General features: G+C 42.7%; 1 protein-coding gene across 7 annotated transcripts in view; it reads left to right on the forward strand.

The window, feature by feature from the left end:
* The window catches only part of FBF1 (Fas binding factor 1), a 47,391-nt gene that overhangs the window by 15,601 nt on the left and 14,876 nt on the right, over nucleotides 1–16,914 (forward strand). For 4 of the 7 annotated variants that reach the window (XM_077327749.1, XM_077327748.1, XM_077327752.1 and 1 more), the window contains 12 exons: nucleotides 2,141–2,260; nucleotides 3,298–3,451; nucleotides 4,779–4,912; nucleotides 6,374–6,473; nucleotides 6,556–6,975; nucleotides 7,973–8,050; nucleotides 8,754–8,851; nucleotides 12,775–12,833; nucleotides 13,829–13,978; nucleotides 14,226–14,326; nucleotides 15,945–16,151; nucleotides 16,699–16,806. In XM_077327749.1, the coding sequence (XP_077183864.1) occupies nucleotides 2,141–2,260; nucleotides 3,298–3,451; nucleotides 4,779–4,912; nucleotides 6,374–6,473; nucleotides 6,556–6,975; nucleotides 7,973–8,050; nucleotides 8,754–8,851; nucleotides 12,775–12,833; nucleotides 13,829–13,978; nucleotides 14,226–14,326; nucleotides 15,945–16,151; nucleotides 16,699–16,806 (1,729 nt within the window). The remainder of the gene's footprint in view (nucleotides 1–2,140; nucleotides 2,261–3,297; nucleotides 3,452–4,778; nucleotides 4,913–6,373; nucleotides 6,474–6,555; nucleotides 6,976–7,972; nucleotides 8,051–8,753; nucleotides 8,852–12,774; nucleotides 12,834–13,828; nucleotides 13,979–14,225; nucleotides 14,327–15,944; nucleotides 16,152–16,698; nucleotides 16,807–16,914) is intronic. The other 3 variants (XM_077327753.1, XM_077327754.1, XM_077327755.1) reach the window with 3 other exon arrangements.

The raw sequence follows: 16,914 nt of genomic DNA on the forward strand, positions 1-16,914 counted from the left end.
TTCCTCTTCACCTCTTTGATAATTGGGGGAGGGATGGGATTTTTAGCCATCATGTTAGTAGTTCGATGTTTTAATGGGAATTTTAATGGGGTTAGTTGTTGTGACCCGCCTCAAGCCTGTCGGGAGAGGCGGGAAATAAATCTAATAATAATAATAATGATAATAATGATGATGATGATGATGATGATGATGATGATGATGATGATAATAATAATAATAACAACAACAACAATAATAATAATAATATTGGAAGTTGCGTTCCAAGATGTTCTCTTTCTCAGAGCGAGAATAGTACCTTGGCTACTCATAGTGAAGGCTCCTTGTGCTCAGAGGTTAAGAGGACATCTTGTCCCACCCCAAAGCAAAGAAACAAACAAAACAGACAAATGTCTACCATAGTGGTATCCTGAGTCTGACCAATCCTATTTGATCAAATTGCAGATGAAGATGCCCATTGACACTAATCATTCTTTAACCCAATTCATATCTCTTATCTGGCTATCATCCATTATGCTTCTAACTTATCTATTCTGGTTCTTGTTTTAACTCTGGGCATTTCTGCACCCTTTAAATATAGCGTAACATTTACTGTAAGTAGTCATATTCTGGCCCCTCCATATGACGTCACCAACATCCAGTGTCCAAGCAGCAACCAGCCAGCTATATCTGCCATTTTTAAAGCACTAGTTGGTGAATCCCAAAAAGTGGATTCACCAGCATATGTAGCACTACCTACCAGAAAGCACCCAGCAGGCCACCAACAAAAAGTATGGAGGTGAAGAAGCTCTATCTCCGCCTCCAGTGTCCCACCCTCACACCCACCTCCCTTTCCCTTATCCTGGGGATGGGAGGTTTTTTTTTTTTTTTAGTGAACTGCCTGGAGCAATTAATAGGCATTCATTGATGCAGGCAAAGGCAAAAAAAAATTTTCCTCCAAAGTTGTAACACAATGCCTCTCCAAGCTTCCCCCCTGCCATCAGGAATGAGATTTATTTTTAAAAGAAGTAAGACGTGATTCCATAAGGGGTGGCAATAAAGAAGCACTATGCATCTGTGATTAGATGCATAGGCATTCCAACTAAGAAGTACTGATTAAAAAAAAATAGTGGGCATCACAGGCCCTTTAAAGCATGGGGAAAGGGGACTGGCTTCCCGGCTTGATTGACAGGCGGAAGAAAATAGCATATAAATCGCATTGCTCTCTTCTGCCATTTACAGCAGGGGGAAAGTGCAAAATGGTGGCAGAGAAGAGTGAGACAGCAAAAAAGATGAGGAGGGGCCAGGAGGTGTGATTTTATTTAGCATTATGCCACTCAGCTGGCATAACACTATTTTTAAAGATGTGAGGATATACTCTCTGTTTTGTTCCTTGCTGTTCCTGGGTTTATTAGCTTGTGAAGTAACCAAACTGAGCCAGGGAGACACAGTATCTGTTGCGTGGAATATTACTACTGGGAAAGATGCCTTATTCATGCTTCTGTGGGGCAGGGCAGGTATGGCATTTCCCACTGATAAGGATGTAGATGGAGTGCTGGGAAAGCATACTACCCTTGCAACAAAAGTAGTGTCTTGCAAAAAAAGTTTGGGATCACATGTATTATTGTACCAGGAATAGTCCTCTGTGACATTCCTTAGTCCTGTATTAAGTCAATGATGGATTAACTGAGATCGGACCCCTCTCCCCGGAGGGGGGAGGCCAGTACTAGACTGACCTGGTTCCCCAGATTGTTCCACCCTATGCCCAATTATCCATCCGTTCCCTTCTGCTCATCCAGTGGGCCTGTACAGGAATAGTTTTTTAATCGCCATCATTGCGACTCAGTCATTATTTTAATGGGGTTTTAATGGGGAATTTTAATGGTTAATATATTGTATTTGTATTAAAACATTGTGAACCGCCGCGAGCCGGTTCCGAGAGCGGCGGTCATACAAATCAAATAAATAAATAAATAAATAAATAAATAAATAAATAATATGAATGCCTGTTATTAAAGGCAAAGTGGGTTGTAGACATGGACCTGTAGAGATTAATATTTTGACTGCTAAACCTTTTCTTCCAGTTCCTTTCTTCAGTTCTAGCTGTATTTTGCTCTGGGCTTAGAAACTATACTATCATTGATATCCATGATATATCTTCTAGATGTGGATGACCCTTTGGCAGGCCTTTTGTCCAGTGGGGAAGAGGACATGGAGAAGAAGATATATTCCTCTGCTACCAAAAGTGCTCCAGAAACTAATGCTGGAATGTCTAAAGAGAAAGGTAAACAAGGATTGCATCACTTCATACATGTTTAGTTTCTGTGGCATGTATAATATGACTTATCTCACCTTGATTTGTGCAAATAAACATGTAGTCAGGTCTGTCTATTTATACATGTGGATGTGGCACTATTTTGGTTGTCTGTATTAATCCTGCTTTTTCTCTCCAGATCATGGAAAGGGATATGATTCCAAAATCTTAGATCAATTATTATTAGGTTGGAGCCTATAAACCACAAGCACTGTGGTGCTTGCAGACACAAATCTTTCCTGCTTCCCTCTTTTCCCAGAAGCCCTAAGATTTTCTAAAAGCTGATGCTGAGAGCCACATGATCTACAATGACAAAATGCCACAGCAGGTGGCAGTGAGGAGTGAGAACTGGGGAAATTTACTCTGAGTTCTCTATTCAACCCGCAGAGGTTCTTGTGGTAGCCAAACCTCCATTAGGAGGGGCAATTCTGCCTGACTTCTTACCACTGCAGACCATAATACCCCAAGGTGTTTTTTTAGTGCAGCGCTGATAATCTCCTGCATTAGCTTTTTGGAGGTTTTGGGGGGTCTGCTGGCAAAAGGGGAAAGTGGGAATATTTGCATCTATTAATGTCACAGTCTATAGGACTCAGTCTATTCTTATTCCATCCATTTAGCATCCTTTGAAGAGAAATCAATAGTAAACAGAATGTCATTAGTTACAAGCATTTTATATCCCTGTTCACATTAGCATCAACTGTAACTGAAGGTCAACAGCTCAAATGATTACCATAACCCCAATACTCTTGTATACTTTGTGTATACTGGGATATAGAAAAATAATCATCTTTGGCTAGCTGGCTGAATGTTTGATTACACTGTTAATCAAAGAGCACATTGGCTTCCTTATATTGAAAATAAGTTACAAATATCCAAAAAGAAACTTTACACAAAATAGTGTTTACCTAAAATGGAACATTTCTGAATGGGTAGCTAATAAAAGATGGTGCGTGCTGTAAAACCAGGCAGAGTACACTGTAACAAATCCTCCCAATTCCATTTAACAGGAACATCTTTGCCTGTCACACCTGGCCATGCTGCTGCCACTGAACGGAAGAAGGAGGAGCTAATGTTTGAGGATGATGGGAATGGTCTCATGGATGTTCTGGGGTTTGGCGACAGCCCCAAGGCCGAGCTGAAAGCTGGCAGAAAGAGTGAAGTGTAAGTAATCTCCTCTCATTAGTTTATGGGTTAGTTGATGACATTGGACTGAGCAAAACATTATGTTCAATCTAGTGCCATGTCAGCGGAAAGCACTGACAGACAGATCTTTCCTTTGTTCTACTCCCCTCATCAATCCTTTCCAACTCTGAAAAAGCTTGATTCCAGACAGCTTGTTCTGAAAGCTCAAGGATTACAGTATTGAGGGGTAATAGGAGAAAATCAACCAGCAAAGCTCCGCTAATGGTGGAAGAGAGAGGAGACAGCAGTTTCGCCCCTCCCCCCTCTTCAGCACAGCTCACTTCATGCTGTGTTTTTTTTTAACTGGACATTATCACTGCATTAGTTGAAGTCAGTAGGCGTAGAAGGGTGTAACACCACTTATAATGGCCCTGGCAGACTATCTGAATTGCCCATCAAAGCTAAATTCTGTTGTGAAACCTACACATCCTTCACACTTACCCTAACTAGAGACCCTTCCCCCATTTCCTTATTTGGAAATATTTCTAGGACATTGAATTTTCTCTCCAGTAGATCAGGTGGCATACCTGACAGCCCTTGTTGTCCTGCTCTAGTCATGCCTGGAATGAAAAGGATCTTATCTCTTGCTCTAAAACCAGGGTGGCTTGAAGCCTGTCAGAAATGCAGTTGAGGGCTGGATTCTGGCCTCAGTTCTAAACCACCCTGGATTGTATACTTATGGAAGTTCCTGTTCTGGAAGTACACAATGTGTCCTAGCTGTTTCTCCCCCCCCCCCCCCCCCGAATTACTTTTTCCCCGTTACTGGCTGTCTAAATGATGAGCTCCCTGATTGGAAATTGAATCTGTGCTGAACCACCTTGTTACAGCCTGTTTTATCCTCTGCTCTTCCTCTTTGGCCTCTGGGAGGAAATCCTAAACCTGCAGATTCTTTAGTACAGGAGCGATAGGTGGGTTTCCTTCCTCGTACTCAGTTATTCTATAAAATCTGTGCCAAATTTGAAAGTGGGTCATATTCATACTGACATGTATGTGTATGTATCTCCCTGAGCATTAGTCACCGGCGACAGTTCTGCTTTGCATGGATTACACTTCAATTTCTTTGACCTCATTCAGCCATTACCACCCTCAGAGGCTGAAGAAGGTTCCTTGTCCCAAAGGCAGGCTACACAACTAGCTGAGCAGAATACAGTAATCCAACCCATATGCTGATGGGGATTTTATTAAACTTGAGTATGATGGAGGAAAAAAAATAACACATTCTTCCTAGAGAACCCTATTGCTCGATTTGTTTTGTGGGTTGGCTGTGTTATCATAGACTTTGCATTCTGTCTTTCTTTTTTGGCAGTGGGGAGCCTCGACCTGCTCGATCCATTCTGGATGAATTGCTGGGACGAGGAACATCTACAAAACTGCTAGAGCGACCAGACACAGGAGAAGCCAAGGAGTTCAAACTGGATAAGAAATACAAAAAACAAGCAGGCAAGTGTGGGGGGAAAGATCTATTTCCTTTCCTTTCTGGTAGTAATTTTGTTGTTCTTAAACTTTAGGGATGATCACAATGGGAATTATGTCTCTGAGAGGAGTGTACTGGCCTTGGAAAGAAATGGAACATTAGACATCGCTGGCAGTTGGTTAGTTACGGTTACTCAGACAGATGTGTGTGTGTGGGGGGAGGTAGGTTATAGCCTACTAGAAGGGGGACAGAGGGTGAAAAGAGGGCAGAGGGGGCAGGAGGGAGGCCTGGGACTTGCTATAGATGTTATCTAGCTGTATATCTGTGTGTCTAGCTGGCCTCAACCATAGGCCTGGCAGAAGGGCTCCATCTTTCAGGCCCTGCAGAACTCAGATTGTTCTGACAGGGCCCTGATCTTGCTCAGGAGTTCTGGCTCTGGTTGAGGCCAGCTGTATTTCCTTGGGGCCAGGGATTCTCAGCTGGTTATCATTGCTCGATCTAAGAGCCCACTGGGGAATGTATATTTAGTATATTTGTTGTGAGGATGCCACCGTTTCTTACTGGGAAAACCTGATTCCTTCTCCAGCTAACTCTTGCCATTGTCCTGTCAGGTGCTGTTGAACATATTTCTTGAGCTCCTCTTGGTTAGTCTATGCAACAACACTTGTAAAGGTGGCATAACTCTTTTCAGTTCCTGTCCCATTTTGTCACAGTATATCGTTTTACTCATTTAAAGACTGTTGTATCACTAGAAATGGAAGTGCTTGTATCATGTAGTCTTTTAAAACAAAAAAAAGAGGGAAACATCAGCCTTATAAATCTGTGGAATAAAACTACTGAATTTCTAGTCATTTCAAAGTATAATGGTTAATTTTATTTTCCTTCTGGCTTCTGAATATAAATCATAAACATTTATATAAATATAAATATATGAATATAAATCATATAAATTATATATAATATATAAATTATATGAATATAAATCATAAACAGTTCAGCAGTGGAATAGGCTGCCTAAGGAGGTGGTGAGCTCCCCCTCACTGGCAGTCTTCAAGCAAAGGTTGGATACACACTTATCTTGGATGCTTTAGGATGCTTAGGGCTGATCCTGCGTTGAGCAGGGGGTTGGACTAGATGGCCTGTATGGCCCCTTCCAACTCTATGATTCTATGATCTACAAATACCCCAAGAACACATGAAGCTGTTTTATACTAAGTCAGACTGGTGGTCTGTAAGGTTAGAATTGTCTGGTTTGTCTGGCAGCGGCAGCTCTTCAGAGTCTCAAGTGGGTGGTCTTTCACATCAAACTACAACCCAATTCTTTCAGCTGCAGCTGCCAGGGACCTAGCTGCTTTACCACTGACTGCTTGTGAGCTATATGTTCTTCCCTACAGGTCTCTTCTGATTCTGGAGTCTGTAATTAATGCAGGTGAACACTTGAGTGTACTTTTAACCAACTTAACTCAGATGTGCTCTTATCTTTATAGATAAGGAAGATATTTGGGGAGATGAATTCACTTTTGGAGCCTACCAACCCACTGTGGCCTCCGCTGCAGAAGGACGGCAGTCAAGACGCCAGTCTGTCAGGTAGTGACAAAACATGACTTTCTCGCATGACACTACTTATAAAATCTGTAGTTTTGTTCGGCTTATGGCTTTCCTGTTGCAGGTTTTCCTCTGAGAACCTCAGTGAGTTGAAAACAGATCAGAGATCCAAACCTGCCACCCCAGTATCTTCTAGCCCCATTCGCACCAAGGCTGGAGCTGATTGGCTGGGACTGAAAGATGAAGATTTTGACTCACCACCTCCTTCTCCACCAACGGAATTTAGGAATGATGACCTAAGAGGGCCTGCTCTGGCTATTTCTTCTGGTCCTTCTGGGGATGAGCATCCCCTTCCAATGAGATCCAAGCCAGCAGCCAAAGAAGTACAGAAGCCTGAACTCATGAAAGATGATGGTGACAGCTGGCTGAGTAATGTCTTAGCTCAGAAGAAATCTCAAGCACAGGAAATGGTAGAGGAGAAGAGAGATGAACCCTCAGACCCTGTGAGATATGGCGAGGAGTTGTCTCCTGTCCCTCTTTTCAGGTATGATAAGAGGTTTCTTCACTCCTTTGCTTTCTGCATATCATAGAATCATAGAGTTGGAAAGGGCCATACAGGCCATCTAGTCCAACCCCCTGCTCTACGCAGGATCAGCCCTAAGCATCCTAAAGCATCCAAGAAAAGTGTGTATCCAACCTTTGCTTGAAGACTGCCAGTGAGGGGGATCTCACCACCTCCTTAGGCAGCCTATTCCACTGCTGAACTACTCTGACTGTGAAGATTTTTTTCCTGATATCTAGCCTATATCATTGTACTTGTAGTTTACTGCGTGTCCTTTCCTCTGCAGCCAATGGGAACAGCATCCTGCCCTCCTCCAAATGACAACCTTTCAAATACTTAAAGAGGGCTATCATGTCCCCTCTCAACCTCCTTTTCTCCAGGCTGAACATTCCCAGGTCCCTCAACCTATCTTCATAGGGCTTGGTCCTTTGGCATATACAATTCTTCAGAATGTATAGGCCAAAAGCCATCAACCGTTTGCATTATACTTACAATTTTATTATTTAGACTAGGGGCCAAGCCCGTTGCATTCATGAAAACAACGGGGGTGGAAGAATTCTGCTGATGGCCTCCCCCTCCCTCCAGGACCTGGAAAGGCTGCATGCAGCTACAGCTCTCATGTGGCAGGGATCTGCAACCTCCAAGCCTCAGAGGGAAGTGGAAGAAGGAGGGGCTGGTGAGGGGTGGGGGACTGGCTGCTGGACAGACAGGCAAGCCAGTTGGAGGAGAAGGCACTCAGGGGCGGGACAGCCGCCTTGAGTGGGTGTTAAGTGCTCAGTGCCACTTAAGCCCTGAGACACGCTCCTCCTCCAAGCCCTTACCAGATATATATTATGTGGAACAGATTAATCTCGCCTTCCAACACGTATGATATAGTTGAGAAGCAGCCAATAATACTGTGCAGTGGTCAAATATCTGCTTACATATTTCTATACAAAAATTTTACTTAGGGTGGGGTTGTTTATTTTGTTTTTACCAGCCACCCTGCGACTTCCACACGAAAGCCACAGCAGTCAGTTGTCCCTGCAGATAGGACTGCCACAGTGAAAGAATCTGGGTAACTATTACTGGCTAGTAACAGATTGCCCTTGAGTAATAAATGAATGAAAAGGGGGGTGGGGTGGATCTTTGAAGTGTTTTCAAGGATCATCTGAAATATTTTTGTATGTTCTTGTATGGGGAGATTATTGGCAATCATAAGAAAGCTCTAGATTAATCCAGAGTAAAAAGCATTAATTGACATAGAATAGTGAGGATGTTCCCGTAAATTTTAATATACTTAAAAACAAGGCAGAAAATCATCTCAGTTACCCTTTTTAACTACTCTGGCTGGGTAAGCAAAAGAGCTTCTGTGCTTCCCTGATTGACTTTGACTACATGCCCTAAATGGTGGAGGGATCATTTTAATATAACTAGAGCTTGGTAGATATTCCACAGGACATGGCAAGGTTATTATTTATTTATCATATGGCATGTGTGTAATATAGCCAGGAGATCCTAAGATTGTCTGACTGCCAGGCAAGAGTTGTTCAGAGGTGGCTTGCTATTGCCTGCCCCCACGTCATGACCATGGTATACCTTAGAGCAGGAGTAGTCAACCTGTGATCCTCCAGATGTTCATGAACTACAATTCCCATGAGCCCCTGCCACCACAGGTTGACTACCCCGGCCTTAGAGGTCGCCCTTCCAAGTGCTACCCAGGGCCAACCCTGCAACATGACAAGAGATGTTGATATTACAAATCTCTTCCCTTCCCAAAGGCCTTCCATGACACTGTTAATTGCTCAGGATGAAAATGCTCCTCTTGTTTCATCCAGTTCTAGGAGAGGAACTCCCATTGCAGATTCCGTTAAGGCAGGTAAGATTCAATTCACTTTGTTTCAACATTGTTTATTACATTGTAACATTTTGTTTTCCTTTTAATAAATGCTTGCGGTATTTTGGTTGGATTTACCCTGTGTCTTTACATCCGAGCTTGGAACTCTAAACACCTGGTAGGACTCATTTATACTTAAATTCTGCTGTGTTTCGAGAACAGAGTGCCGCCAACTAAGAGAGTCTTTACCTTGGAGCTCACCGGGGGAGTTAACTATACTGAAGATAAGAAGCCAATTATCTATAGTTAGCAACTTTGTTTCATTTTTTTCCTGTCTGGAATTCTTCCTTGTCTGCTGTATTTAGTTTGTTTTGCTTCAACACGCCTTAACACTAATAAGCTCAGTGGACGGGATTGCAGCGAGCTTTTATGTCTCTCTTCTCCCCTGAACATCATTTGTTTATTTGAATATCCTGTCCTCCTGACTGTTCCTTTCATTGCCTATTTGTGACAATAACAGCCTCTCACTTGTGAGCTTTAAGCACTTGTGAGCTTTAGGACTTCTGCAATGGGAGGTGGTAAAAGGGTGAGTAAGAGGGTGCGTGAAGGTGATGGCGATATTACCCCACCCCCTGCCAGCAAGCAGACAAAGATAGACGATTTTATTATGGCAAGTGGTATCTCAAAATATGCTGCCTCAACCTCAAACCGATTTGCTCCACTGGAAAATTGTATCATCAAGACTCAGTGTGAAGAAGAAAGAAAAGAGGGAGATGACTCAACTGCTTGGCTGTTAGAAGGCCAGGCTGAAGCCAATTGCAGAACCTCCGATAACATCCTAAGTGAACTCTCACATCTGACTGCCAAAACTGTGAACGCCTTATTTGAAAGAATAAAGCTTATTGAGGATAAGATTGACAATATGACACAATTGTTTGCACAACACTTCGGCCCTAACCTAGGCTTCAGTGGGAAAGAGGTATGTAATCAACCTCCTAAAATACTTAATTTTGACAAGAAGCCATTTGTTACAAATAATGGAGAGTCTAAAAAGGCTAGCACACATCTGCAGTCTTCGGAGGAGAGTTTAAATTACCAACTTAAGCTTCTGCCATGCAAAGTTTGCCTGGTGGTTTGCAAGTATGGAGACCATCTCATTCCTTGGAGGACAAAACAACTGGTGATACGTCATCTAAGTAATATCCTCGGTGTGAACACTTCTTCACTTGACTTAGTTCAAGTACAGCCTCTCTACAATCTGAATCAAACGCAAAGAATCTTACTGGAATTTCATAGCCCCAGGTTTCCTTCCCTACTACTCCGTAAGAAGTTATTTCTTCGCTCAAAAGGGATTTTCCCAGTTCGCATTTTTGAAAACACTATTCTAAAACCTTTATTGCCGAAGCAGCATACTAATCCCTTGATGAAATTGGGTAGTCACTCTGAAGAACCATCAACGGATGCTCGCCAGCAAGATTTGATACAGTGGACTGATCTACCCACTCAACCCTGCTTGGATCCAACTCATTTTGAACCTGAAAACACAATAGAAGAAGACCTATTGAACTCCTACTCTGATCTTCCACCTACAGAGCAAAAAGAGATCACTACCAGATTGGAACATCTAAGGCTTAAGCTTTTGAGTACTTCAAAAGGCATGCACTCACAAAGCACAGAATCTCCTCATCAAAACAATGTACCGCCAGCAAGTACATCTGGGTCATCTCAGCCGCTGATCCCAACCTCAATTTTAACAAGTAGTGGGAAGCAAAACGAACCCACTACCAGCACCAATCGGGAGATCTTAGAGGGCACTCTGCCCAATGAAAAATCCAAAAAACCGAGAGAGGAAAGCACTACACTTGCACCATTATGTAATAATGGCTGTGTAGTCCTGGATCCGGAGGGAGATCTGAATAAGATCACAAATGAGCCCTGACAATTAAAGTATTTGTCCTGGAACCTTGGGGGGTGGAAGAACAAGCCCCACGACACTGATTTTTTAAAGTTTCTGCAAATTCATGACATTATTCTCCTGCAGGAAACATGGATCCAGGAACAGGATTTCCTTTCTATTCAGGGCTACAAGGCCTTCTCAGTCCCAGCAACCAAGATACATACAAAGGGACGAGGGCGTGGAGGCCTGGTTACCTTTGTTTCAGTTGATTTAACGGTTGATGTTTCAATCTTAGAAAATAGTCAGAACAATAATTTCCAGGTCCTATTAGTTAAGGGACTTTTCCCCAGAAGATTAATATGTATTAATGTATACATTCCACCTAATAGTAGTAAGAGCCAAGGAGACGATCTCTGGGACTCCCTGGCTGATACCATAGAATCCTTGCTCCTTCACTATCCAAATTCCTATATTATAATGGGTGGTGATTTCAATGCAAGAATAGGCTCTGGGGCAGTTGATGTAGGAGGTAATAAGAGTACTCAAATAGCCACCCATGCCTATCTCTCGGATCGCTCCTCAAAGGACAGGATTGTCAACAAATTTGGCCTCAAACTTTTAAAACTGCTCTCTTTGGCCAATCTACACATTTTGCATGGTACCAGCTTGGATATATCAGGAGGTGCTTATACTTACATGATTGTTTATTACATTGTAACATTTTGTTTTCCTTTTAATAAATGCTTGCGGTATTTTGGTTGGGACTGAGAGAAAAGGGGGAGCTTCATGCCCTTGGATCATATGATACGCTTGGCAGTTGCCATTCTGGAGGTTACTAGGCAACCACAACAGTATTGCTGATTCTTACAAACGTTGATTTCAGTAAAGAAAAGCCTTAGGAACAGGGTCCCTCTTGGAGACCAAAACAGCCTTGGAAGGTGTCCCATCCACTTCCTGTGTCGTGTTCCCTAGATGGAGGACTTCCTGGGGACAGGCCTGGTAGCAACCACTGAAGACTCACTACCCACGCCAGAGTCCACCATGCAGATGGGCCCAACTTATTCCAGGGAGAAGTTGCTGGGGGAAGGAAGGAGGGAAAAGTTGAAAACAGAAGGCACTTCAGAGTAGGTTGACTGGCAGATGGGAAAGAGAGAACTAAGCAAGAAAAAGGGAAAGGCTATGGGGGCTGCCAGGGCAGGGAATGAGAAAATAGTGGGAGAGGGAATAGATAGGAAAATAAGATGTTCCCCCTCAAGTCTTTCCTCTGCTTGGAAACTACATCTACAAACTTTTGCCTGCATCTTTCAGTCTGAAAAGCATTTTAGGACAGCTCCCATGCTTGTATTGTTCTGTAGAATGTACAAGCAGGAATATTCAGGAAAGGCATTTTTATTAAAGGGATTAGAACTGTAGTAGAATGGACCAGGAGGGAGCTTTTTATTATTGTGGTTTTATTGCATTGTAATTTCACTGTACCTTGCCTAGGCAATTTCTGATTTGTTTTGTCTTATAATTATGCAATCTTAGGACAGTTTCATTGCTTCTTATACCATATGATGGAATTTAAAAAATTATCTGCCTTGAATCTCAGCCATAAAGGAAGGGTATAAATAAAAATATGCTTTTTTGTATTTAAAATACTTCTGCACTGCCTTTCTACAAAAGATGTATTTAAGGTATTTTACAATTAAAGCCTTAAAATATGTACAAGAAGAAATCTGAAACTGAACAGCAGGCAAAAATGTAAACAAAAAACCCCAAAGTAAGCCCGGATCAAATTGTCTGAATTTATATTCTGCTGATTTTATTTTTACATTTAACGCACAAATCCCTTTTACAACATAGCACGTTAAACATCAAAATCATGGGAGAACAGGACTGTTTTTGCCTGGTGCTAAAGGCTAGGGAGTTGCTATACAGAAAGTGATTTTTTCTCAGTAGCTAATATCTATTCTTTCTCTTTCACCATGGAAGACCTAAGGTAGGAGAGCTCTCTGATGTATTGCTACACTAGGATGGTCTCTAAACACATTACTATAGTTGATTTTTGTATTTATTGAATTTCCAGCACCTGCAGCCTCTTTGAATGGAGTTCAAGAAGGTCCTCATGTACCAGCACTTACCCAGGTATGTAAGGGTAATATTATATTTCTATTGGAGAGAAATAAGTGGAAGAGATAAGGTTTAATCCAAGGTATTCTTTATCACCTACAAAACCCCCAAAAGCTTTGGACACATGTACCTTCAGGACTGCCTCTCCTATGTTCCACTGTGACAGCTCCACTTATCTAAGCAAAGCTTTTTGAAGGTGCCACCCTTCAACCATGCTATGGCTCCTACATTGTGGATCCATGTACTTTAGGCTGTTAGGAAGGCCCCCACGCTTTTGTTTTACAGAATGTGCAAAACAGGATTGTTTATAATGGGATTGTAGCAGAAGGAGCAAAGCTTTCAGTATAATGGTTCAGGTGAGGTGATGATTTTTACTAGGGATAAGATTCCTATACTGATTGTCCTGTTGCCTTAAATGGTTATGTGTTCATGTGTTGATCTGGTGTTCCCTCTGTTCCATAACCCTGAACTAATTGCATTATTTTGTCATAGTAGGACTCTTTACTGATAAATTACAATGTTATCATAACTTGTAAGCCACTCACTGATTGCTCAATATCGTATTTTGTAATGTACATACTGATTGAAAGATTTATTCTTGCTCAACCACTGCCCCTTCCACCGTCCATCTTCCAGCCCTGCACTCCTTCTAGAACCAAGTTGTTGCAGATTATGTTTCCACATAATCGGAGACAATCTGAAAATCTGGAAATTTTTCTCTTGTGCTTGTAGGTTCCTCCAGCAGGAATTCCTCTCCAGGAAATTGTTCTGTTACAGAAAATAAGGCAAATGCATGAGCTACTTGCAGGCACATTCCAGTGGATGTTTTCTGCAATATCTGAATTTCTGTGTTTACAAATGAAATAAAAGAGCAATACTAGAAGAATGTACATTATATTCTTTCTGTTTTCTGTAGAACCTGAAGTGTTTAGTAGGAGTGCATTCTTAGCACCATGTGTAAATTGGCTTTTGTTTCAGTCTCCTTTCCCTACTCTGCTGTCCTTTTCCAGTTTCTGCACTCAAAGCCCCGTGCACTGAGTTCACCCATTACCAGTGAGAATGAGAAAAAAATGGCCAGTATGCAACTGCAAGAGAGTGTCGCAAGCTACCAGGCAGAGCTCTTGAGTGCCCAGACTCTCCTTGTGGAAATGGAAGGCCAGGTAACTTATCCGGATGATCACACAGAGAATGTGTGTTGTCATGGATACACTGCTGAGATTTGGAGTAAAATCTTCACTCAGAAAGCTGTCAGTGACAATCACTGTCTTTTGGCCCAATCTACCACTCAAATTTGTTTTGCGAGTATAAGGTGGGAGCCCATGTACTTTGTCCTAAGCTCTTTGGAAGGATCAAAGGGAAATAGGGTTGTAATTTCTCTGACACCTGCTGGTGATTTTCTGCTTTCAGGTACGTCGGCTGGAGCTAGAGAAGAATCAGCAGAAACTGTTGCTGGAAAGCCTGCAGCAGCATTATCGAGATGACTTAGAACTCATTGAGAATGCTCACAGGTACTGGCTACCGAGACACACATATTCCTTACAGGGCACCTGCCTCTAATCTCCATGTGAAACATAAGATATTTGTTTATAGGCATGTACACCTGGAGCACTTTCCGCTGCCCGCACCTAAGCCAATGGACCCACTGGCAAATATGCTGCCATCCCCTAAGTACTATAAAGTCCATGGATTCACACACTCCATGTAGTGTCTATACTTTCAGATTATCCGAAGGGCTGCTCTTATGAAATCTCATGAAGTTTTAAATCTGAAACCTCTTTCTTGTTTGGATTAATTTCAGTTTACTGGCCCTCACTCACTTGACCACATCATCCAGGCAGTGATTCAAGGCAGCTGTTTCTGACTGCTGGTGTACAATATAGAGCCAGATGTCATCATCATACAGATGACATTGCAAAGCTATCTGCATGACCTAATCTAATTCAGTATCTAAAAAGAGCAATCTTAAAGCAGATCTACGTGGAATCCTGCTTAAGTCTGTTCAGTGGGGCTTACAGGAAATTGATCTTAGGATGGTGTTATCAGAGTAACAGTAGTGGAAATGTCGTTATCCACAAACCAGAAACTAAGCCCCTAAAGTGCTCGGTCCGGCAGTTTTTAACATATTTATTAATGATCTAGAATAGATGAAGGGGTGGAGCGAAGTTTGCAGATAACACCAAATTGGGAGGACTGGCAAATACTCCAGAAGATAGAGACAGAGTTCAACGAGATCTGAACACAATGGAAAAATGGGCAAATGGGAAAAATGAACAAGATGCAATTTAATAAAGATAAGTGTAAAGTTCTGCATCTGGGTCAGAAAAATGAAAAGCATGCCTACTGGATGGGGATATGCTTCTAGGTAACTGTGTGTGAATGAGACCTTGGGGTACTTGTGGATTGTAAGCTAAACATGAGCAGGCAGTGTGATGCAGCAGTAAAAAAGGCAAATGCCATTTTGGGCTGTATCAACAAAGGCATCACATCAAAATCCCAAGATGTCATAGTCCCATTGTATATGGCACTGGTCAGACCACACCTGGAGTACTGTGTGCAGTTCTGGAGGCCTCACTTCAAGAAGGACGTAGATAAAATGGAAAGGGTACAGAGGAGAGCGATGAGAATGATCTGGGGCCAAGGGACCAAGCCCTATGAAGATAGGTTGAGGGACTTGGGAATGTTCAGCCTGGAGAAAAGGAGGTTGAGAGGGGACATGATAGCTCTCTTTAAGTATTTGAAAGGTTGTCACTTGGAGGAGGGCAGGATGCTGTTGGCTGCAGAGGAAAGGACACGCAGTAATGGGTTTAAACTACAAGTACAACGATATAGGCTAGATATCAGGGGAAAATTTTCACAGAGTAATTCAGCAGTGGAATAGGCTGCCTAAGGAGGTGGTGAGCTCCCCCTCAAAGGCAGTCTTCAAGCAAATGTTGGATACACACTTTTCTTGGATGCTTTAGGATGCTTAGGGCTGATCCTGCATTGAGCAGGGGGTTGGACTAGATGGCCTGTATGGCCCCTTCCAACTCTATGATTCTATGATTCTAAAGTAGCCCTTTACTTAGAGGTCTTTTCCCACCCAAACATGTTTGTGGATTCTCCCTCCCTCCGCCCCTCCCGGGACAGAAACCGCATAAGGATGATTGAGGACTCATACCATCAGCGGGAAGAGCGCTTGCGGCAGGAGAACCAGGAACTGGCGGGGCAATACCTCTCCTCCTGCCAGAGTGCAGAGCAAGCCAAGTCGGAGCTGTTGGCGCAATATCAGCGCAGACTGACCGAGATGGAGCAGGAGAAGGTCAAGGAGATTGACAGACTCCGGGAGCTTCAACGGTAAGAATGAGGAGAGCAGCAGTTGGGGTCTGGCTTGCTGGGGCTTTTCCAGAGCACACATCAAGCAACAGAAGCATGGTACTTTCATTTGGATCCCTTCAAAACCTGGCTGGGCCATTGCACAAAACAACTCATATCTTGCAAATTATTTGTTTAGCTGCAATGCGACTTCTGAACAGGTTTTCTCTCTGTTGGGGAAAGTGATATCCCTCAGATATGCACATTTCTACATGCCTTGAAATTCAAGCCCACTGTTAAACTAGTAGGTATCTCAATGAAGAAACATAACATTGTTGACATTAAGATTGTTGATATCGCTACCTGAACATGATATGATTGTTGATGATGTTAAGATTATTGACATAATTACCAAACATTCATCTCATGTTTTCTGGAAACCGCCCTGAGCCACAAGGGAGGGTGGTATGTAAATACGGGCAGATGGATGGATGGAACAAATTGTGAGGGGGAACTCTGCTCTCTGTACAAGCCATTCCAGAGTGCCCAGCTGTGGATGGTTTAATGGGTTTGTGCCTTGGACCCACAGGATCTCCATCCAACAGATGCACAAGGACCATGAAGAACAACTGCAACAATTAAAACGGCTAAAGGATCAGGAGATCGACGCTGTGACCAGTGCCACCTCTTACACCAGGTAACTGCTGTTGCTGCTCATGTTGGCAAGATCCCAACTTGGCAACTGCTGTTGCTGCTCATGTTGGCAATCATTTTGTGGATATGTCTGTGGTGCTTCTTCCTGGTG

Source organism: Paroedura picta, chromosome 3 (genome assembly GCF_049243985.1).
Source record: "Paroedura picta isolate Pp20150507F chromosome 3, Ppicta_v3.0, whole genome shotgun sequence".
NCBI classification, from domain to species: domain Eukaryota; kingdom Metazoa; phylum Chordata; class Lepidosauria; order Squamata; family Gekkonidae; genus Paroedura; species Paroedura picta.